We start from the raw sequence: 24991 nt of genomic DNA, 5'->3' as shown, positions 1-24991 counted from the left end.
TACTTTCAGGCCTACTGAAAGTGTAGAAAGGAAGGGAAAACTACTATGCACTGTAAAATGACTTTTGAGGAGAAAAAATGAGTTTCTCAGGTTGTATCATATAAAGACTTGAGAGCACTGGCAAATTATAAAGCAATAGTTCTTCCCTTCATTGGGTTATGTGGAAACAAAACACAGAAAAAGTAAAATGGTCAGTATTTTGTCCTGTAAAATGAATACTGCTTTAACATTTTTCTTACCTACTTGATTCAGTTTGAATGAGTGGTAGGATAACTTTTTCTTAAAAAAATCTTCATAAAAATAATATGGCATATGACAAAGTGTATCAATGGAAATAGTATCCTTATACGTGAAAGGCTTAGATGTATCTTATGAGCATGAGATTTCTTATTTTGATGCAGCTAAGCAACCTGATATGAATATTGCAGGTACTTTTTAGCATTGGGATATAAATTATGGTACAGATGACACAGAAGAAATGTAGGTTACAGAGGATATGATAAACAGTGACAGAATGCAGATATTAGTACATATCAGTAATAGTGCTTAAAAGCTATGTTCTCATGTTTTAAACATTCATCTAATATAAATATTAGAACTTGTGAGAACTTATTTCTAAAAGAYCTGATACTTAATTTTGTATTTGACCCTGTACTCAGATTTTTCAGATGCATCTCATTCCTGCAAATAGCTATAGCTGCAATCCCTATTGATTACTGTAACAGACTACAATAATGTTTAGAGAYTGCCAGAGACTGTCATGTTGTATTTACTAGGCATTTGATCTATCCAAAGTAAGAGTATATTTGCCTTGATAAGGTCAATCTAAGATCCCAATCCACTAAAATTTACAAAGTTACCTTTATATATTGCACAGTTATTTTTATATATTATTAAAATTTGTATGGACTTCTCTCACAAAGCAGAAAGTAAATTGCAATCTGTTCTCCCACTGTTTCCTCCCTATTTCCGCAGGTGTCAGGCTTTGACCCTGTGTTTGCTCAGAGTGCAAGCTACGCTTTTATTACAGGATGTATGCACTGCATATTGCATTTCATACAGTAATATACTTACAGATGAAAGATGAATTTATTGTCTGTGGCTTTTCAGCATTCCAGAAACAAAGATGGCCAGAAAGCCTTCCTAGAAGTAAACTATKGCCTTATTTAAACAGAAAAAATATTGATAAACAGAACTTTAGAACAGGCCACAATGCTATGGACAGTGCTGTGGTGTTCTCCAATCAGCTCTCTGGCAACCCCATTATCCAATGCTTGTTTTTCTTTTGGTTAATTCTTGGTTTTCACAAAATACTTTGAAGACTCAGCAAGGGATCATGCTGGGCTCCTTGCCTGGCTTTGTCCTGTTGTATGCTTTGAGGACATTTGGAAATTTTAAATAAAAATTTTATTTAATCCCCTATGTCTTGTTTCTTTTTCTTCTTACAAGAGAGTCAATATGTTAAGTTAGTAACCATACAAATACTTATAAAGACAAATGAAGCCGTTCCGTAACTTTGCAAATGCTCTGCCTAATTTTAAATATATGTATAGTACCAATGAACTTGGTAGAACTACTTACATAATATCTTGAATCTGCTGCTATCTAGACAAGTAAAATATAAGTAAAAAGAAACATCATCTCCATTTAGAAGCAATGAACTTGGTATTAGATTACAGGAATTAACCAGGATCAAGGATGAAGTCTGTGCAGGAAAGCATTTAGTAATGTCTGATGCAATTTCAAGAGGGAGGCAGACAATAGTATGTTTTCTGAAAAGTATGATTTTGGGCATCCTGAAACARTTTATGAATGAGACTGAAATTTTCCAAGTAATTTGGCTATGACGAAAAATTCTTGGTCAGCAAAAAAAGTCCTGTCCAGCAATCTGTGGTTATAGCATTCACAGAAGTATTTTGGATTACCAAGCTTAATCCTTTTCCTTGCTTGAGAGGATTTGTACCCGTGCTTCCAAACTCTTCAGAGATTTCCCTGGTCACCAAGAGAGAAAGAGAAGAGAGAGAAGCACAGCCTCCTGATGCTGTYCCACTTTGTATAATTAATCATTCACTGATGCAGGAGAAGAACACAGCTGACCTGTCATTTAAATACTGTCTTAATTACCAGGCTAGAGAACCTTCCCCCCTGCCCCTTTTCCCTTTTTCTGTTCACTGTCTCAGAAGCTATCAGCTCTATAAGGGAGCAGTGCTTGGGAAAAAAAAAATACTGCAGAATAGCCATATCACATGGCTAGGGTCTGATTTTTTTCATGTGCTGATACCAAAGTTGGGATTGGGGTTGCCTTGTGTAAAGTCGTGGTAATATGAAGAACATGAGGTCTACATCTAACCTTTTTCATCTGTCAAATCACACTGAATTCATAAATCTAACTGGATTGTTAAGTGCTTGCTAATAGCACCAACAGAATTTTTTTTTTGCGGCAAATGAGTTTTGATATACACATTTGTTGAATTTCCTACAGAGAGTGGTTAGTAAAAAATGAAGTCCATCTTTTTACCCTGCAATATATTGCTTTTGAGTTTGGATTTTCAAATTAACATCTACCTGGCATTGGTGCTAATAATCCTTTTTGCTCAGGAGCTGTTACAATTGATAGTTAATGATCTTAAATAAGACTTGATCAAAACTCTAGTGCTTAGCTATCTGAGGAGTTACATGAAAGCTAAAGGCATCCAGATCCAGAAAAGACCTGAAATGAGATTTGAGCAAAATTTAAATTCCAGAGTACACAGTTGGATCCTGAAAATCCCTGCTTTCCTGTCATTTAATATCAATTATATTTTKTATAGAGACTGCTGAATATAATTAGGAAGAGGAGCTGCTGAGTTTAGTGAACAGTTTTGTCTGTAGGTAAAATATGTTGTTCAGACTGAAAAACTACATAAAGAAGAAAACTTCTTGCTGAGCACATTTGCTCTCTATCCAAATTCTCAGTCTTTGTTGTTCAGAAGAGGCAGTAAGACTATACTAGAATTAGGTTTTGTTTTTRTTTCTAAAAAGGAAACATGATCTTGGATCATGTGAACTCCACAGATGCTGCTATGGCTTCTGCAGTTGATGCCTTTTGTACAGAGAAAGCTGAAAGCAAGCACCCACGTGCAGCTCGCGCTTTCTGAAGGTTTTGTACTGAATGATGTGCAGTGGTTAAAGCATCCTCCACCTGAGAGCTTAATTTGAGAATAATGTGGTAGCTAGCAAATAAAAACTTTTCCAGAAGTTTCTTTATTACTAGTGGTACATATGAGTCATGAAGAACCTAGGATGACTTTGACATCACTAGGAGAGTTTGTGGGCCAGTAATTGGAAACACTCTTCTTGCTTACAAACTCAAATCATGAAAATGATTGTGACAGCCTGAAACTAGATGTCATTTTTTACAAAGCTGCCTTCAGAACAGAGTCCCATTCTGGGAGTGACTCAGCAAAGCTTTTATAATCACAGATAGCAGCAGCAATCAGAAGTAGGCAAGAGCTGGTGCTTGTTATTGTTGTTGCTCCTGATTTTGTGAAGCAGGAATTTTGGCACCCCTTGTACTTAAGCAAAGAGTAGCTGTTACAGAGAAAGAAAAAATACACTTTACATTAAGTGCCTGCTTAAAGACATACTTACCTTGGTCTCATAAATCAGAGTTTAGTTGGTTACTGAGCTGAAACCAGTGTCAGTAAAGTGGACAGTGTAACAAAGTTTCTGTGGCTTATGCAGGAAGAAGGCTGTCAAGAGAGGAAATGAAGTCTTTTTGATATGTATTTTCTCTGAATGTAAAAACAGATGCATTATTATATTTTGGTATTACTACTAAAGCATAATGGGCAGAAGTGCAGTGTCGTAGATGTTCTGTGTTTAATGAGYGTTTATGACAGAAATAAACTGAAACTGAAATAATTGTTCTATTCAGTATATCAAAATGTAAATATAAAAGACATATCTACAAGTATTTAAAGAAGTTCATGTTGTTAACTGTTAAGTTTGGGGAGAAATGATCTGCTTATCCTTGCTTCAAAGAGCTGTCAAGTGGAAGTGACCACAGCGGTAATTGGCAGCATGTACTTCTCATCAGCAGGTCTCTGAAAAACTAATTCTGCAACTTCTATATGTGTAATATACTTTGGATTTGCAAATACGGTCCACAGAAAACTCTGTGTTATAACTGGGGGAAAATAACAAAAGAGTACTTTAGAATCGGAAACTGAATGCTTTTCACATTCTTTCCTGATTGAAGCTTAATTTATCCTGAAGCAGGTCAACTGTGAGCTCCTCATTAGTTGGGAGAAAAATGTTACAGACATGAATTTCTGACTACATTTCTTCCAGAAAAGAAAGCAGTTATATGAACGGCAAGATGAGATTCCTTATTAATGAATTAATCCAGATAAAATTTGCTCAGTTAACACATATGAACATCTGTGTTTTTCCAAAATATTCTATTATTGTTACCAACCTAGGCTGGAAGGTAAACTTACAGATTTAAAAAACAGCATAGTTAGAAGTGGTAGGTTGCAGAGATTTGAATGATAGGCTTTGCAGTATCATTACTTCCATTCTTTGTATATTTACAAGTTTCATGTTAAAGCCTGTGGATTTGTCTACTGATGTTTTTCTAGATTTTCCTAAGTCAGTCACAATAAACAATAATGTTTTCAAAACTATTTTAAAACAGATATTACAATTCTATTGTGTATAACCGTTCTTTTTCTTTTTTTTATTAAAGATGGAGCATGGAGTACGGAACCTCAGAAAATAGTGAAATTGGGAGTTCTGCCTGTTAGAAGTCTGCTGGTGATGGAAGATACCATTTGGGCTGCATGTGGTGGACAAATTTTTATAATCAGTACTGTGACACATACCATAGAGGTAAATGCTTTTAAAAGCRTAATTCACATACTAGGCTGCAGGGTATAAGTGGTGAAAATTAAAAATGAAAATCTGTTTAAGAAACTTCAAGATTCAGGAAGCTTTTTGTGAAATATAACTTCAGCTGGTTAGCTTTCTATGAAACGTTACTCCTTCCAGTTTGAAATTTTACTGAGGCTTTCATTGCTTGTGTCTGATTAGATCAAAGTTTGCTTCCATTTTCCCCAGTGTACTCATAAGGTGCATGGTACTTGAGTACTTGGGGCAATAGGTTTGCTTAAAAATGAGATTCAAGGGAACCCTGCAAAGTTTATTCCTATAGGAATTGTCTGTTAATTCCAGAACAGATTTAATTAGAAGAGACTGCRTCTGCGTAGTTAGCTGTGACTTCCATCTTGTGATGATTTCTTAACATGTTTTTCATTACTTTTGCTTCTCAGTGGCACACAAAAATTTCCTTTGCATAAGATGTTTTCTAATGAATACAAAAGGGAGCTTTTCTGGAAGAACAGAAGAATGTTAAGGATTCAAGTTCATATCTATGACTGCATTTGCCAAAAAAGCCTTAAGTGCACRTTTCTTTTAGAATTGCAGCAGTCCACTGAAGTGATGTTTTAGTGGCCTGAACAGAGTTTATGAAACAGTAGGGATTAAAGCCTCTCCTTCAACCTACAACAAAATTGGATTGAGTTTCATGATGTTTATAGGCATGAAATTCTTTCCAGCGGGATTCTGTGATGCGAGCACAGCCTTCCCCCTCTGTGTGCTTTGCTACTGCTTTTGTTTGTTTGTTTGTTTCGTTGATGATCCTGTTGTCTCCCAACAATTGTCTCTTTGGTACAATTGATTCTGTGAGTCGTTGTCATGGGTTTGCAGGGAAATAGCAACGTTACAATTTCCTCTGTCCTTCGCTGTGCTTTTTTGGTGACTTGTTTCCTCTGAGTAGACGCTCCAATCATATGTTTTCTTGCTTTGTTTTTCTTTAATGCTTGTTTTGTTARTAAGTTGGATGGTATGATGAGCGAAGGTTTGGCAAAAGTGATTTGGACAGTTGCTTGAAAAGAACTTTCTGTTAGCTTGGTGGGGGTAACCTCTGGGACACCTGGAATTACTGTCTCAAATTTATAATGAATTTCTTTAATTCTCACTGAGAAATACATAACAACAGTAATAATCACAGTCAAATTACATGTGTGCATGTTTGGTTATATAAAACCAGATCTCTATATTAATTAGTTCAGTAATTTTGACCTCATTCTATCACAGTTCCTTCTAGATTAGATGGTGTCACTGCAATTTGGATTATGCTGTGCTATTTTGGCACAACAGAACAAAATCAGGATTAGACAAGCTTTAAAGATTAAAGACTGTATCAAGTTAATTCAAGCAAAGTAAAACATAGAACAGTGGATTACAATTTTGAAAACAGAAGTTCAAAGAGACAAAATAGCAAATGCTCTATCAATAACTTTTGGACATGGTAACTTAATTTTTCAGCTGTTGCTTGAAGTATTTCCCCAAAACAGTACCACTTCTTTTCATCCTCGTGGTGCTTTTTAAACTAGCCTGTCTGCTGTAGTTCAGACTAAAGATTATTATAGATCTACTGATTGTTATAGCTGTAATTAATTTGCAGACAATGAATATTGCAGCAAACAACATACAAGATATGGCGCAATTGGAAGTGATGTGTCTGGGTTGAGTAAAATTTTCTGTGTGCAGATAATTCTGTTCAAGAACCTGACAAATTTTTGTGTGGCTGGCTGACAGTCATCTTTTTCTGTTTCACACAAATATCCATGCCATAGCTTGTCATCTTCCTCGTAGAATTGCAAATGATTATTTTCTGCTGCCTTTTTATTGGTCCTAAAGCATATACCGGTGCTGATCCATTTTTATCATCTCACCTGACTGAACATCCCTCTGACAGTTTCTCTMTTGCTAGCTGCTCAGTTACCTGGCTTATTTTGATAATTTCTTGGTTTTATATTTTCTGCCAATATTGTTTCAAAATTGTATTCTATACAAGGAAATTTAGATTCTTTCTGTGGGGAATATTTTAACAACATTAGTAGTCGAATACATCTGAACTCCCTCTTCCTGCTGTGCCAAGCAGAAGCTGTGCTATAGGTGGAGAAACAGCAGGAAGGAAATACTTATTCTCCCTCTGTGTCCTCTCTCATTGAGGTGGACTCACTGACTCCAGAATTTTTTGCATATTTTTCTTCTTTGCTATCTCAGCAGGAATCAGGTGTTGCACAGGGCTCGACGATTACTCTTTGCAGAACTCCTTTGTTTCTCCATATCCTTCAAATTACAGCTGCCTTTTTGCTCATCACTTTGTACTATTATGCATGTATTTTGTATGCTTTGTATCATGTTGCTTAGGTATAAAAGCACCTGAGTGGCCTTTAAAGCCATATTTGTGCAAGCTATGAACATATTCAAGACCACTTCATGAACATATTCCCAGTGTGGCCCTCCCTACTTCACAGGTGTCTCATTTTAGCTAGAATTTTGCTAAGTGCAGAGTACATTGTCCTCTGAAAAGTCTCATTCCAAATCTCCCTTCTTTTCAAATACTCTCAGATAAGCATTTTTTTTCTTTTTGGTACTTTTAAAAACTATAAGTAGGTGAACCAGTTTGAGCATCCTTTATGTTGTTTTGGGACTTCTCCCACTTTTTTCCACCTTTGATACGGATAAGACTCTTATTTCACTTGTTTTAATGATATGCTACTGTCATAGTCATAATGTTTCTGGAAATGGCTTTTACTGGCACAATGCCTCAAGCTCCTTGGCAAGGGACRTATGAGAAGTACATCAATTACTCTTATATATCAATGACATATTCTGATACTCTTTCTATGAATAAAGAATTTCTCCTGAGTCTTGACCCTAGATCTGGCAATTSTTGTGTTTCTGCTGGATACAGAACTTGATCCTGTAGTGGTCTCCATGCATGTAGACCCTTAGGCTCTGAAAAGGCAGTCTGTATTTGTTTAAAAACAAAACACAATCCCTGAGTATTTAACAGAATAAAAGTCCCCAAATGAATGATATCCCGTCCTCTTTTATTTTGGCTTATTTTAAAAAGTTGGTTAACTATAGATGAGTTACTTTAGTTTTAACAATTTAAGTAGAACAAGCTGAAATGTTCAGCTAAATAAATGAAAATCCCTGTTTTTTAAGTGTATGTTGCCCAGGTTCTGTAACCTCTTCAAAGTAGTAAAAGTCATTTGCTTTGTTGCGTGCACAATGATGCCCATTATGTACCTCTCACTGAGCCTCAGAAATCCTGGTTCAGTTCTTGGCACAGCTGCTTGGATCTGGAATCACAACTGTGCAAGTGGGCAGTCCCTAAAAAGAAAGATTCCAGCTCTGCGCCACACTGCTGAAACAGCAGTGAGCCGTGTCAGCCTCCGCTGCGSGAAGGATTTACTGTGGCGTCCCAAGTGTGTTCTGCAGCTCAAATGTTGCAGTAAATTTTGAGCAAGAGAGCCCAAGGCACAGGAAAATGAGGAGGGGGGAAAAGAAAGAAAGAAAAAAAGAGCTAAACTGAAGCTAGACTGTGAGAAGAAGGCAGAGAGGAATGTAGTTACGAAAACCAAAGGAGAAATGTAAAATTAAATTATTTTTTTTAAAAAAAYAACAAGGAATAAGATGTATTTGTCCCTTTGCATCTTCATTTCTTGTTGGGAGGGGAGAAAACCTCTGAAGAAAAAGGCCAGCTATTAGGTTTCATGTAGAACTGTAGTTGAAATAGAGATCAAAAGTATCCTCAATACAAAAATTTTATATTTGTAACAATGTCCAGATTTGAGGAACATTCCTGATCTATGTTAGAAGACCCTCTGAAGCAAATACTTCTTTTTAAATGCTTCTTAAATGCTTTTTAAATGCTGAGAAGATTAACTTTTCTTTAAATGTCTCTGAATATTTCAACAGACAGCTGTTCAAACTGCAGGACAGACAGAGTGGGAGTGTAATGATTTAGCTGGTAAATATGGAATGCGGCAAAAATGCATATGTGAGTTGTTTACAGTTGCACTAACAGAATTGTCATCTGTGGTATGGTCAGAACACTACAGAGACTTTTTTTCTTTTTTAAATGATGAACTGAATTACATTTCTAATTCTAAACACTAGCTGCTGATTGACTTCAGTGGCCTTAGATCAGTCCCCATGAAGGTTTTAAAAAGTCAGCTGGTCATCAGAGTAGCAATGCATGATTCTGTAAAGGTAGTTATTTTGAAGACCCATTTACCAATGGGACTTCAGTGTGTTAGAAGAAAATCAGGAAATTTAGGATTAAGATCTGTGTCTGACTCTGAGAGATATTGTTCATGGATAGATTCTAGTGTTGAATAAATTGCATGAATTTTTAATTGCGTAGATTATTTGATAAATAATGAATAGAGGTTATTTGAAGAAAAGAGCAAATATAAATGTAGGTGTCAGAGGTGCTTCACTTGTACTCTTGTATCATTAGAGGAGTGAAAAGGCAATATAGCAACACTCACCAAAACTGAACAAGATCCTAGTAGCTAAAGGAAAGCTTCTCTGTTCCTTTTCTGAAAACTGAACACTTGAAGAATTGTATAATCAAATGAACATACAAAAATCTTTCTCTTAATTTTAATCAGCCATTTTGTCAGTGGAAAGAACCAATTTTTATAGTATTTTGGAGTGTTCAGTAATAAAATGGAAAAAAAAATCCTCAAATATAATATCAAAAGTTGTAGTCTGTGAAATTTCAAAGTTCTTTCCTTTATCTGTKATTGTAATCTGTTCACTGCATTTAGATGCAGAAATTGAACTATGTATCTATTATCCCCTGTATTTTCAATGGATAATCTTAGACTAAGGAGAAAAAAAAGCTTAGCCTGAGAAATGTGTGATTTAGATTTGGATGAAAAATGACCAAAATTTAACTCTAACAAGGAAAATTTAAGGGTGCTTTTAACAAGGAGGAGGGGAAACTTCTGCATTCTGTTTGCAGATRCAGTTAAAAGTATATAATGTGTTGTGGATATTAGAGCACCCTATTTATTTCCGTATCCATCAGGGAAGGATAGGCATCCAATGAACAGTGTCATTTGTTTAGCCAAGGAATTTTTATGTTTATCAGAATAACTGCCTATATATGATAATGACTGGCACAACATTAAAAGGCTGTGTTTCACTTCAGAGGCGGTTTACTTACAAGACAAAAACAGGAAAAAAAATCCCTACTTCATGTTAATGATTAAAGAACTTTAGTACAGCTTTCTCTTGCACTTTAACACGGGCAGACAGAGAAGTTTCAACCTTCCTGGAGCCATGCAGAAGTTGTAACTGTGAAGGCCCTTGACCAGGGGAAAAGCTCTATCCGAAAGCCTTGCACTGCTCCACTGGATGCAATGGACAGTGGTGGATTTGGGCATTTCTAAAAATCAGCATCTGTATTCTGAAGGGCAAGACTCTGAAATAGCTAATACTTACAAAATTCAGAAATGCCTGAGTCAAAAAGCAGGCCACAATATTAAGGCTCATGTGATTATGTAGCTGAGCAAATAATGTATATATATTCACAAACAATCTACTTTCTAAAGATGATTTTTTCCTTGATTTTATTATTGTTGTTCTGAAATGACCCCTAATGCACTGTACAGAAAAAAACTCTCCTATATTTTTTGAAACAGGAGTTGTACTACAGATAAAAGCAATATATTAGAAAAAATCCTGCCCATTCCCGGGCTCTTTATATACATTAGCTTTCCCAGGGGAGTATCAATAAAGAAATATAAAATCTCTAAGTCTCAGCTAATACAGAATTGCCAGTTTTCACCATGCAAATGTTTTGTAAATACACTGTGTAAGTTACTGTGAAGTTATTTTATCATAAATTGTAACTTTTGCTCAAAAGTTGAGGATCCTTTTATAGAAATGATGATGCATTTTCCAAAAAGGAAAAAAAAAGGCAACAGAAAAATTAACACRTCATATACAACAGTTAAAACAGTCAAGACATAGCACGAACAAAGTGAAAAAAGCTAGCTAGTATTTGACATGGAGAGAACAAGGATAAAGTGCCAACACTGAAGAGCTGATAAGGAAAGCTGAATGTTGCAGTTCAGTTGCATCTTCTCAGTGATTTTGTTTTTCTTATAGAGCCAGTTTGAAGCACATCAGGAAGAAGGGATGGTAATCTCTCACATGGCTGTTGCTGGCGTAGGCATCTGGATTGCCTTCACATCTGGATCTACACTTCGCCTGTTCCACACTGAGACCCTGAAACACCTCCAGGACATTAACATTGCCACGCCTGTTCACAATATGTTGCCAGGTGACTGAATCACATCATACGATAACATTTTTGTTTTGTCTTTATCACTACTGTTCTCCAGAGTGTTGTAGTTGTAGGCCTGAGCCAGAACATTTGTTTTGAACTTCGATGCTGATAACTATCTCACAACTCTTTGTTTTGGTAAACTGTAGTCTTGCCTGCTCAGAAGAACAATGTGTGCAGTGAGCAGCTCTCCTTGTTAAAGGTTATAAATGTAATTATGAGCAGATGAATTCTCCTGTTTTATCTGTTCTTTTTTAAAACCCTAAAAGAGTAGGGCAATGTAGTCTATTGTGAAAATATTTGCTTTGCCAAGCTTAGTATTTGCTTTTGGGACTTGGTATCAAAGCACATGAAGAGGTCAATTTGCCTAGGATCCAAACCAACAAAACGCTTGCATAACTTTAATCGTTTCAGTAGTCCCAGTGAAGTTAGTTGAACTGCTCACATACTTCCATTAAGGAGTGTGTTCAGGGTTTTGCTGATTGGAGCTGCCAATTTTCTAATTAAAGGTTAGTCTTGAAATAAAGATGAAAGCTGTGGTTGTTAGGATAAACAACAAATCTTTCAATGTTTTAAGACGGAAGCTGTTCAGTTGTCTCAAAATCATCAGTGTCATAGACAGTTGCTCTGGCCTGTATCAGTTGTGCTAGTGAGTAGCTAGGACTCTCTATGTAATTAATTGAGTGAGTGAAATACACCTATTTCTGTCACTTTTTCTCAAATGCCCAGCACCAGTGTTAGGACAGACTGCTGTGGCTAGTTCCATGTAGCACTGGAGAGCAGAGGCTTTGGGATGTCTTTGGCCTATGCTGTACTGAGCCAGCTTTGCCTGGCCCTYGGAGCCAGTGAGTGCCCCACGTGAAAGCTGTGCCAATGCCAGGAAAAGAGGCAGACAGAAAAAAGGTACTGGCAGCTCTGGGTTTGAGTCGTCCATAAGGGGACAACTGTGCTTTTTTTATCTCTCTTTTTATAGATGTCAGGTGTCAGTGGTAGATATATAAATGAACTGATTTGAGATTCATATGGCCCACACAGTAAGTGTGCTTTAAGTGCAGTAAACCTGGCCACCACAGGTGTTACTGTGTGCTAGCTGTACTGCTTTGCTTTTAGCAGCAGCCAATTCTTACAGCACTGAGATTATATTTATTTTCTTACAAGAGCTAGGTATAAATTTTATATCAAAAGATGTATCACTTCCTCAGTCTCTGTTGTCTTATACTGTTTTCTTGCAGACCACATCAGCTTTGCAATAAAACTGTTTTGAATTGTGTCATTTTTACAGTATTCTGTACAGAGTGTTTTTTACCCTTGCTGTTTGAATGTAGCTCCAGCACTGAGCAGCAGCAAATGTCCTGCCTTTAAATAGGTCATTTTATTGAATTAATCCCAGTTATGCAAAGAAATGAAGATTAGTATAAAAAGAAGATTAACTTTTAATATTTTCTGCTGCTTATAGAAAGAAAGTAGGGCCTCCCTTATACATCATCTTCAAAAATTTTCAGCTTCAGTGTGCATTGCCATGGTAATAAAACTGCTGATGTACTAGATGATTTTTTTAAGAGCTTTAGCTAATTATATCTCTTTGGTGTCATTCTTGTCAATTTAAGTTTCTTGGGTTCTCTCTCTCTCTCTCTCTCTCTCTCTGTGTGTGTGTGTGTGTGTGTGTCTGTCTCTGTGTGTCTCTCTCTCTGTCTTCCCCTCTCCCCCCAAAAAAGCACTATAGTGAATGGAAATTTATTTCAGAAGCAGAGCAGCATTACAGCAAATGTTCCAGAGGAAGAATCCATTCTAAAAATGAAATGAATTTCAGTTATTTAGCAGCACCTCTTGGGTCTATTTCTATGATCCCATTAATACTGCAATAACAATAAAGGCTAAAAGGCAGAAGAGGAGGAGGCTTGCATAAAACAGCAGTAAGAGACTTTTGGAACTAAAAGCAGCCACAGCAGCAATAAGACGAACTCTGTGTAGTATACACCGAGATTTAAGAAGGGAATAGCTCCATATTTTAAAAATATGAGGATTTTTAGGGATTTGGTGATTAATATTTAGAAGTGCTGCTTGTGCTACAGGAAGTCTTTTCATTTTAAAAGAAACAACTCTTAGGTTTCTGAAATCCAGCTGGTGTTCCTTAATATTTAAAAAGAAAAGATAAGTAAAAATTCAGGAAAGAAATTGCTGTAAAAATATTGTTAAGGATCTTACAAAGAGACATAACAAGAGGAAAGAAGGTAGTGCAAGATCATGATGAAACTTTCAAGAAGCTGGACACCTTTTGCCAGATTTCTAGTAGAAGCAACAATACGTAATATTGGCTCAACTGGCTGCTTGGAGATACCAGAGTATTCACTTAAAGGCAAAGTAAATGAGAGAAACATAACTCCATGAAGTTAATGACAATTATTATTATACACTGAGAGTAAAAGAAAAATTTACTTTCACTATGTCAGGAATGGTCACTGTGAGTTACAAAGAAGTATAGCTGTAGTAATCAGTTGTCATAATTAATAATCTATTCCCATAATATCAGTAACTAGTTCTCCTATAGTAACCAGTTCTCATAACACTAATTTTCCACAATTTTATTATTAGGAGAAGACAGCTTTAAGTATCATAACAGATGTGCCTGCTTTGCTTTAAGAAAGATAACCCTGCAGCACACCAGGTAGGATAGAGTCACTGAAGAATGAAGTATAACGAAGTATAAGGGAAATGGCACAAGAACTGATTGTCATTGCAATTCAGTAGAGTTTAGTAATGTAAAAAGGCAGACATCCTCAAAACATGAATCAAAAATAGCTTTTTGCCCTGCCTAAATTGAGCACTTTATCATGATTCATTTATGGAGAATTCATTTATACACCTTATGTTTACAAAGTTCTGGCTAAGGACAGGACAGCTCGACTGGGAGATTGCCACCCATTTGTAGATCAGATTTTGGATATAGTCACATCGCATGTGCCAGCTGAACGACGTAAAAAAAGAACCGTGATGAATATACTGAGAGATCTGATCTGGTATTAAATGAGTACAGTAACACAGAATACCCTCAATCACCTGTGTCTCTGCAAAACCTAGTATAGCATGTTTGTAGTCCATATACAATAAGTAATGTAACTGATACTCTAGACCACTCTGGTCTCTAACCAAACTGATGGCAGTGTTGGCCATCTCAGAATCAGGGAGATATAAACRTGATTCTTTTGTCTACTGAACATATCTTTTTAAATGAAGAAGCAAGAATTCTCACTTTCTGGAATTACGGGAACTTTGTATGGAGGAACTTGGGACTGGAGGATAAACCTCGGTCACTGAAACAACCATGGGATGGACATTTAATCAACAGAGTAGTCCACAGAACCACTCTTCGCATATCATCAAAACTACACACCATAAAATACTTCCTAATACTTTGTAACAAGTTTGTGTTTTATTATATAACACCAGAAAGCACAGATACAATAATGATAAAGGAAGACAATGGTTGAGGTAAAGGACATAATCATTATAGGTGCTAGTAACTGTTCATTTCACTAGCAAAGGTTTATTTTCACTAAACACAGTAGAGCTAGATTGCTTTTTAGTGGCTCAAGYAGTTTTCTGCTTTCTGAACAGGTGGGTTAAAAAAAAAAACAGGTTATTAAAAAAAAAAAAAAGCTAAACATAAGTACACAGTCCACTTGTTAGTAATACTTGTTTTGTCAGTCACACTCAATATTTTCTGAGTAATGAAATATCCTTAAACATGTTTTTYCTTTCAGCTATAACAGAGTTTGTCTTTTTAAAGAGATTAGGACCTTGATATATATAATTCCTTTGCTCCTATAGATGATGACAGGTTATGTGTTTAACAAAGAGGTGATTTCCGTTTATGTTTCTGTGTTCTGTTTATATCTATATATCCTCTGATGGTTCATATGTGTTTCCTGGGGCAGATGAGAAAAGCAAAGAAAAAATATATCATTTCCTCTCTGCAGAAAACAAACTATCCTTTGAGCATTACAGCTTACTTTTGTCCCTACCAGCTGCCATGCCATAAAACACAGTTGGATTGTGATTTTACTGCTGTGAGATGATAAAAAGTTGGGGAAAATTTTAGGCCGTCTCGACAAATTTGTCCGGGGGGTCTTTTTTTGATAGTTTTTTATATAATAATGAGAGGAAGATCATATAAGAGGATATGTGCCAGTATGGCTTTGCACCTTCCTAGAGCTGAATTCCAAAGAGCTGCATGGGATCACAAAAAGATTTACACAGATCCTGTTGTTGGGTTCATGTCAGAAATTGAGACCTGAGAAGGGTGAACACAGAGCAGAAACATAGTCAATAAAGCTATTTATCCATATATAAATTTAATAGTTGACTTCAGTTCTTAGTAGATTTGAGGTCTGGTTAGATTGTTTTACAAGTTTAACAATTTCGTCATTGCATTGATGTAGTGTGTTCTGAARGCTTTCATTTAAAGATAAGAATATTTGATTGTTTTGGGCATTTATATTTTTCTCTTTCCCATAACCAAAACCACTAGTATTTTTTTCAAGTGCTTTTGCACATTCAAGAGAGTTGGTTTTTTGTATTTTCTCTGAAGTGGAAAATCAAAAAGTAAGGTTTCAAATTATGGTTAGCAGATAAAAGCACCTATGAAAATATTAATTTGTTATCTATTTATCATTTTTATGTTGTTATATGGTATTTCAAATTGTACTTTCAGGTGCAGATGTTTCCTGCTTTTCCGAGATTTCAAAGCAAGCAGTTTTCCTTTGACCTCACTATAGACGGTTCATGCGTAGGTTTTCTTCTGTGTTTAAGATTCTGAGTTGCTGGCTGATAATTTGAAACAATAATGCAAATTTCCAGTTAAAGTTTGCCTCAGGGCTGGTATATGAAAGCATGCATATTATTCTACATTTTGAAAAACCTCTAAAGCATTTAAGATCTATTATTTAAAAATGTGAGCATCTTGCTCCTGAAAGTGATTAACCAGGCAAATGTAAAAGTGGAGGTTTTGACAATTTAAAAAAAATTAAAATTGTGCTTAAATATTTCTGCTTGTACATTGCAAAACAAGCTTGAAATGGAATGGAATGGAATTAGCTAAGCTATAGTTACCTTGCATTTGCTATGGCCCAGGTTGTGGGAGATACCTCATGACATCATGATAACTTGATGTGCTCTAAATCACAAAATTCAGATCTTAATTTTTGAAAAATGCAGTATTCAGGGAGGTGTTTGGACATCTACATTTGAACTTTGAACTGTTACAAAGATACTGGCAAAATACATATTGGCAGACAATGGGGAGACTAATACTGTGTGTTATATATACTGTTTTGGAAACAGTACAAGCAGTTTTTATTGTGGGATTTTTCGTGGCTTCTTTTACTCTCTGATGTAATTAGAGCTGCCACCTGTGTCATCACTCTAGGTTCTGATTTCTTCTTTTTCTTTCCATCTTTGGGCATCTTAATGCACTCTATCCTCTGACTACATCAGGATGTACAACTTTCAGTCCCCTCAAAGGACTGTCCAGCCAGCCAGTGTTGAAGGAGCAATTTTGTGTACTTTGTTTTGGAAACTGAATTCCTCATATAAAAAAGCTTTAAAAGACTTGTAATTCATTGATAGATATAGACTATTTGTAGGAGGATGATGCAATACTACCAGCATAGATACCTAAACAGTTAAATTGAAAATACGTAGGTGTGGCTGATGACCTGCAGGAGTAGGTGGAAACTGTTCAACTTATTCATACTTATTACATCTGCAGAGGGAGCGACCTAATCCTCCTACCTTTAGGGTGCACTGAGAACAGACAAAGCAGGTATTCCAGATCTGGCCCTGCTAGACCATTGCTAGATAAGTATTTTGTTTTTGTGAAGTTCTGTGGGAAAAGATTTGAACTGTGGTTTGCCTACTGCTTTTCAGTTGAGTCCTTTAACTTTTGGGCTACAGCCTGGCTGCTCCTTCGTTGCTTTCCCAGTGGGTCTGTAATTCGTTTGTTCTTGGCTGGAAGTCGGCTCAGCTTGGAGGGGAGAGGTGGAAAATACACTCACTTGTGATACATTGTAATTAAGGTATTTTTGCAAAGCATGGAACATGTTGGTTCATCCAGGCTGTATAGTATGTGGAATCCAAATTCTCTACTTACTGATGAAGTGATTAACAGCTTGATAGTTGTAATAAAGAAGGGAATTAGTGCTATCATAGCATGTGAAGATAATCATAATTACACGAACATTTTGAGCCAGGAGGGCTTCATTGGAGTTCAAATGCCCATTCACATAAACCTGGGTCATGGTAGAAGTTTGGGCAGGCAGTAGTTTCCATTTTCATTTACCAAACTTGCCAAGGACGTTTTGAAAACCCAGCTAAATTGAATCAATCATCTTTAGTCTTCTACTGTAAGCAAAAATGACTTTGTTTCCATAAGGAAAACGGCAATCCTGTAAATAGTAACTTGTAGAAAATGATGTAATCATAGAGTAATTGCATTTGGGAAGGACTTCTGGACATCATCTCATCTGTCCTTCTGCTTGAAGCAGACCAATTAGACCAGGTTTCTCAGATGTTTTGAACATCTTCAATGATGGAGATTCCACAGTGTTTGTGAACAACCTGTTCCGGTGTTTGACCACCCTCATTGCTGAAAAAGCTTTTCTTTACATCTATTTGGAATTTCCCATGTTTCAACTTTAGTTCATTGCCTCTTACCTTGTCACTGTGCACATTTGTGTAGAGCCTGTCTGCCTTGTGTATACCCTCCCATCAGATAGGTGTAGGCAGCAGATCTAACCTTTCTTGTACACCACGTGCCCCAGCCAGCAGTCGTCTTGGTTGTCCTCCGCTGGACTTGTTCCAGTATACCAATGTCTTTTGTGTGTGGAGTCCAAACCATGACATAGTACTCTAGGAACGGTCTCACAAAATGAAAAGAAAAAAGTAATTGTGAACAGATTTGTCTTGAACATTGTGTGTTAATATACCAATGAATATTGTGAAATTGAATGTCTTTCAGTTTTATTGTTGAGCATATAAAAACATGATCTATTTGTAAAAACATATCTGTAACGATAATCTATGTCTTGTTTTAGATACTGTGATTTAGAGATCTTACAACAAAATATTTTGGAAGTTTAGTAGTATGTAAATTATCACACAAATAAAGTTTAATACCACAATCCAGCAATGTATTTGCACTTCTSCTAGCATTTTGCAGAATCAGGCTGTGACAGTGTAACTATATGCAACTGATTGTATTTACTGGAGGTTACTTTGATCTAAGCAAAAATAGTCACTCTTAAGTAATGCAGCATTTCCTAAACTTCACAGGGCAGCAGCGTGTTTCTGTGACCAGCCTCCTGGTGTGCCATGGTTTGTTACTGGTTGGAACAAATCTGGGTATAATAGTAGCATTACCAGTACCTCGCTTGCAGGGGATTCCCAAAGTAACTGGTGAGTGACATTTGGATTGTGTAGAACAGTTTTATACTGAAGACTTCATTTTTCTTCTTTCAGTAACTTAAGTGAGTCAGCAAAAGCATATGTATTGTTTAGATACATATTATATTAGATACATTGCTTAGACATGTCACAGCTTTGTGATGAAATTTTATTTGCTGCTGTTCCTTAGCTTTACAGTATGTCCAGGCACTTACCTAGTTTTATCTCAGTTGTTTGATGCAAAAAAAAAAAAATAGTTATTCTTTCAGGAACAAAAATAGAGTAGACATGAATCCTGTCAAAGTAGTGTCAAATGTGTGGGGATGAGAAGAAAGTCCAAATAATCTTTCTTCCAGATTTGGGGAGAATATGTATTAGGAGACATAGGTACTGAAAATTCAGAATATTCTCTGACTCCTTATTCAGTAAGTCATTTTTGTGCTCTTTTTCCCCAAAACTGTGGACTTGAAATTTATGACAGAGTATATTTCAGGGTTTTTTTTAACAATGATCAATATTTTTGTATTTTGGAGAGATTGTTTTGAATTATTTTCACATTATACCATTTCAAGTGCAAATACACCAATGTTGCTGGATCATTTTGCAAGTGTTTTCACTACCAGTAGAAGCAAGTTTAAAAGTGTGTTTAATGGGACCTTTGCCAGGCTACATTTTGGTCTTAGAATTCTGCCAGAGCTTCTGAGCTATGGAGGGAAGCTGGCAGACTTTATAAGGCAAGCAGTCTGTAACTTCCTTCAGGAAAAAAACAAAACAAACAAACAACAAACCCAACGAAACCTATGTAACTTTGCCAAAATGAAAGCTAAATCTGCTGTGTTCAGCAAAATACGTATCAGTAGTCCAATATGACAATGGATAAATGTTTCTGAGGAAACATGAAATCTGTGGATCCTATGCTAGGAAAAGTCTGTACAAATAGATGCAATATAAGAAAATGCGTAGTTGCATAATGAGAACATCTTCTATTTKGATTATTATGATTTATCTTCCCTGTATATTCTTAACATTTATTTTGGGTCAAGATCTGTTACGTTTCACAGATCTAGCAACATTATATTTGGAGATCTATTTTCATAATCCTCAGAAGATTTGTAATTTGAACTGAAAACTTGAAATTTTTAACTTTTTAAAATTGTACTTCTAATAGTGGTAATTCATCTTTGTATCATTGCACTTTCTGTTAAAGTAGAATTATTTTTTTTATCCTAGAATGTACTAGGGAGTTTGGAACGGATGGGGTGATCTGTAGGGCTGAGATTTTTTTTCCTCAATAGCCTAGCTCTTTTTCATATTATAGCTTATTTGGAAGACTGCTACATTTTTTTTCTTATTTTTGCTGTAAAAAGCACATGTAATGTCATAGCTTCTGAATTTGGCAATGTGTTTCTCATACAGTCTTACAATTAGCACAGTGTAAAACTTCCCTTATACCTCCAACATCCCACTGTTTACATTCTTTAAAAATTTAAAYTGAATTTATTCACTCATTTCCTTATGAATCTACCATAGTAACTAGACAGCAATTTATAAGGATGAGTTTTATTTTCTGCTTTACAGTGTGACAAAATCTATTACAGTGAAACAGATGTTCTTATGCTATTCTGGAAAGGTACAGTAGATTTAATTGAAAACTAGATATTTTGCTTGTGGATTATTGGAGAAAACTAGCAATATTATGCTTGTGACAATGCCAACAAAAAGAAGATAGTGGACAGTTTTTGTACTCCTGCTGTTGAGAAAACAGCACAGAAGTAAGTCAGCTTAAACTCAGAAGGTCTTGGTTTAGCTGATTTTTAATACAGTCCTTAAAATGCCTTTATGGCACATTAAATRTGTTTGGTTCCTTTTTTTCTGTACATTCTGTACCTACAGGGCTAAAAACAGAATGGATGCATATAAAAACATTTTAAACATTTTAAGAGTTATGRTTTTCTGAACTAATTGTGGTGGAACTCTATGGTAAAAGGAAAAAATAAAAGTTCTTTAATTGTCTCTTTTTTTTTCCTCTCCAGGAAGAGGAATGGTGTCATACCATGCACATAATGGCCCAGTCAAATTTCTTGTAATGGCTGCAGCTATAAACAAGAAAAACAAAAACAAATCCAGGAGCAGCCTGCCTCCTAGCTCTGAATCCAAAGAAGATGAGCAAAAGAACATTCTGCACAATGAGAGACCAGGTTCTTCCCTTAGTAGTACCCACGATACTGCGATTTGGCTGGGAGGTTCAGTAGGATCCATCACACAAAAAAGTGACTTGTCTTCATCTTCTGGATCCCTGACGTTGTCTCATGGATCAAGTTCTCTAGAACATAGACCGGAGGACAGTAACATTTATGAGCTTTTGAAGGATCAGAGTATCTCATGTAAAAGTAAAAGACAGAGATCCAAGAAAATGAAAGCAAGTTCAGTATTAGTAATTTCTGGAGGTCAAGGTCATAGAAGAGTGAACAAGAAGACCAAACAGCAGCGACAAGATGAACTAGTGTCTTCAGTGATGGTTTGGCAAATCCCACTGTTAAATATCTAAGTGAATAAAAGCCAAGATACTTTCTCTTGTTTAAAAAAAATGATATCATCTTTTAATAGCAAATGCCAGATTAGGACACAACCTAATAGACTTTATATATGGAACCAAGTTCACTAGAAATTGATCACTTGATTAAAGGCTGCAAGACAGAGTTTTCACATATTTAGAACATTCTTCAGTATTAGGTTATTGGAAAACATTTAGCTGTTGATGCTGTCTTTGATTCTTAAAACATAAAGGATTTGTTAGACCCTTTTAAATGTTTTTAGAATCTCTGCCTTATTTATATGCACATTTATAAATATCATCATTATGTTCTATAGCACTTCGGGAAGGCAAGGAACACATGCCRTGTTGCATGCTGGTTTTTGCTTATGTAAATCAGCTGTTTGTTTCTTTTTCCAAAATGATATGTTACATGATGTAGATTTTAACAAATTAGCAAATATTTTTAAACAATAAGTATTCTAATACAGGCTAATATTAATTTGATAATCTCTATAATAGTTTGTGACATAATATACAGGCCTGCGTTTGAGCAGGAAAAAAATCATGCAAAAGCCAGTTCTAGTAATTGATTGGTAATTGTTTATTTGAACATAGAAAATAGACGTTTTATTTCTAATGTTCAGTATTATTGAAAAACTTTGCAGGATAAAAAGTGCGTTAATTTTTTTGGTAGGTGCAGTGTGTCTGTGACTCTCCTTCATTGTACAGAGAAAGTTCTAGGACATTGTGGCTTAGGATAAATAGAAAATACAGATATAGAGCAGTTGTGCATTCTAGTGCTGCTAACACCTTCTCTTTCTGACAGTGGAAGGTGCACCCAGTATCAAAGCTAGGCATAGACTTTATGCTATTTTTAAGCAGGTGTGAACTTGCGGTTTGTAATAGCGAAGCAGGTGTAACACGAAGAAGTGCATGGCCATCCAGTAAATTAACAGTGAACACAGAAATGTTTTAATATTGCAGTATCTATAGGGAGTGCATGTAATCAGTGTGGGTATACATGTCAGTTGATTTGTGCTGCATCCTTAGTAAAAATCTTTCACTTAATGTCATTGAGCAACTGCAGACAGCAGGGATAYGGTCATACTTGAGCAGTGGTGACCCCTTTTCACCCAGAAATTCAGAAGAGCATCATCTTGTAAATGTACATTGTGAAAATACCGTGCACACTGTTTTCTTGCATTTCTTCACTTGGGACAAGRTGTTGCTTTGGTAGTGGTAGAGGGCTGAATTCTAAATGGCAACCTAATCATCTTTTCTTAAGGAATGAATATATTTCCAAATGGAATTTCAAATTTATTGTGACTACTAAAGTTGTTTTTGTGCTAGGGTTTTTCTCTCTCTGCATGTGAAATATCAGACAAAGCCTTCAGCTCAAACATTACCAAAAATGGTGAGGAGACACATTTTTAAAATAGATGCTTAATTCAAATAGTGTGTTGAATAGATTCACTGAGGATGTCCTTTTCCTTTGACAATAGACTGAAAGATGTAGAAAATTTAGGACTAAGTTTCATTTAGATACATTAAGAACTCTAATACCGATGATCTATTCAGTAAAATATAAAAGAAATGTATCTGATACAGAGCATAGGTCAAGTGTTTTTATTGACTAGAATTAAGTGTAACTTTTGATTACATTGAGACTCTTTTTATTACAGTAAGCGAATGGCTTCAAATTGTGTTTGTGATTTCTAATATGAATGCCGTGATTTCACCATGTTTTGTTTCAATATGCCTAGTTTGAATCAACATCAGCCATAAGCACAGTGTTTCCTAGCATGTTACATTTCAAGGTAAACCATAGTAAAGACTGCAAATCATCTTGTTCAATATAAGACAGAGTTTAAAAACAAGTATGTTTTTTAGGTATTACTGAAAATTCTGTTTTTATTTTGCAACAGATTCATAYCTTTCTAAATGTTCATTCCATCTGCTTTAGAAAGCAAACTAGTATCAAGGTGAATCCAAAATCAGTGGGTGAGCTGACTCACTAAGTTGGATGGAGCAGGAYAATGATGTTGTGTCTTCCCTGCCACAGGACACAAAGTTCACAAGGTGCAAGGAATACTAATGCAGTGAAYCTTGTCTGCTAGATGGCACCAGAATGGACCTTTCAGAAATGACATACCACCCAGCTTCCTTTTCAGTAGAGTTTGGGCCACATCCTGCATCCAGATCTGAACAGGAAGATTCTTGACCCATAATGGACAGTGTGGATTCCAGTGAGTTGTGAAGGACTTCTGTTATGGGTTGGATTGTAGGCTTAGGGTCTTCATTACTGCTTTGTGCTTTTATTCTGTCTTTCTCTATGTATCTCACACCTTCAGTAGGGTGTTGTCATCATTGGTATGGGTTTAGTGTTAGCATAAGTCCTGGTGCACAAAAAAAAAAAAAAAAAAAAAAAAGTAGAATGCCTCTAAACCAGCCTGCTGGCAACTTTTGGCCAACCTTTCCTCTTCTTCCTGGCCTAGTGCCTAATCTTGCCAGACCTTGAGGATCAAGGACAGTTGCATTTTTCTGTGCTCTTCCATAGCTATGGCCCTGGGAGTTGCTCTTTGCCCACTATGTGGAAGTACTAAGCTGTACAGTTTAATGTATGTATATTGAAAAAATGTTGAAGAGATTTTTCTGTTTATAAAGCATATATAATTTAATATCCCTTTGTTTCACTACAGTAAAAAGATTACCAGTTTGATTTTGCATGCTCCTTAAGTATGGAATTGCATTTCCTTGCTTTCGTGGCTGAAGGATTACACACACTCTCTCATGGGTCTTTATCACTAGGAACAGTAAGCTGAGTCCACCACATATTCAACTGGAAAGTGTGTAGAATTATTACAGGATCTGCTAGCAATAATGCATGCCGGTTTTAAACTTGTAAGGGAAATTTACCCCATCCTCCAGCTGAAATGTAGTTTTCTTCAGTTTTATTAATAAAACAGTAGAAACAAAGTGCAAAGCTCTTTTGAAAGTCCATCAAAGTTTTGCCACTGACTTCAGTAAGAACAGAACTGGATCCTTTATTTACTTTATACTATTTTGAAAATAAACATGTCTGTCTAAGCTGTAAAGTAMTAGAGAAGCTATATATTTTGTTATAGCAATACACAGAGTAATGAACTAGATTTCTAGTAACTAATTGTGCACAACATGCAATGTTTAGTTTCTAACACTAACTGACATTTTACCTTACTCTGAAAACAAACACAAACCAAAAGGTATTTTACAGATGACAAATAATCTTTATAGCTGTAGTAGACTATGCTGCTAGGTAGGTTGGATTCTGCTTTCTGATGCTGCTTTCCTAGATTAATAGAATTTATGGAAAAGAGTAGGAGAAAAGGAGAACAAATGTAAGCATTAAATATATTCCATATATATTTTCTAATAAATAATAGTATCTTTTGTAACATGAGCCATAAAACTTGTGTATTTATGTCCAAAGTATAAACTGAGAAAAATGTTTAATAAAAAAAGTCATAAAAATCAACTTCAAAATTACATTTCTTGAGTCATCATTTTAACAAGAAGGCTACAATTTATGGGCATGCATTAATGAATGGGGTTTTTAATGGATTAATGAAAAGGAAAATGGGGTTTGTGATTAAGACAATAAAGTGATATATTTTTGAATTTTTATAGCTTCTATGATCTAAACACCAGTAAATGCAGTTTTTGAAAAGTATGCAGYTTCTTATACTTTGGCCACTGTATCAATGGACCCAAATTTTGACCAAGCAAACTCAAGCAAACTGTGCTGTCTACATGGGATAAAATGCAACATTTGA

At 35.8% G+C, this 24991-nt stretch overlaps 1 protein-coding gene across 3 annotated transcripts in view; it reads left to right on the top strand.

Moving 5' to 3' along the window:
* Nucleotides 1-24693, top strand: part of ARHGEF10 (Rho guanine nucleotide exchange factor 10) — a 116850-nt gene extending 92157 nt beyond the window's left edge. For all 3 annotated transcript variants that reach the window (XM_085303212.1, XM_085303211.1, XM_085303210.1), the window contains 4 exons: nt 4730-4872; nt 11026-11200; nt 18533-18655; nt 20677-24693. In XM_085303212.1, coding sequence (XP_085159338.1) covers nt 4730-4872; nt 11026-11200; nt 18533-18655; nt 20677-21191 — 956 coding nt within the window. In that variant the 3' untranslated portion in view covers nt 21192-24693. The remainder of the gene's footprint in view (nt 1-4729; nt 4873-11025; nt 11201-18532; nt 18656-20676) is intronic.
* The last annotated feature ends 298 nt before the right edge of the window (nt 24694-24991 follow it).

The sequence above is a fragment of the Rhea americana genome, unplaced genomic scaffold (genome assembly GCF_003343005.1).
Source record: "Rhea americana isolate MKP2758 unplaced genomic scaffold, rheAme1 scaffold_199, whole genome shotgun sequence".
NCBI lineage: Eukaryota > Metazoa > Chordata > Aves > Rheiformes > Rheidae > Rhea > Rhea americana.
The sequence above is the reverse complement of the archived record's forward strand: the minus strand, read 5'-3'. Positions and strand labels throughout refer to the sequence as shown.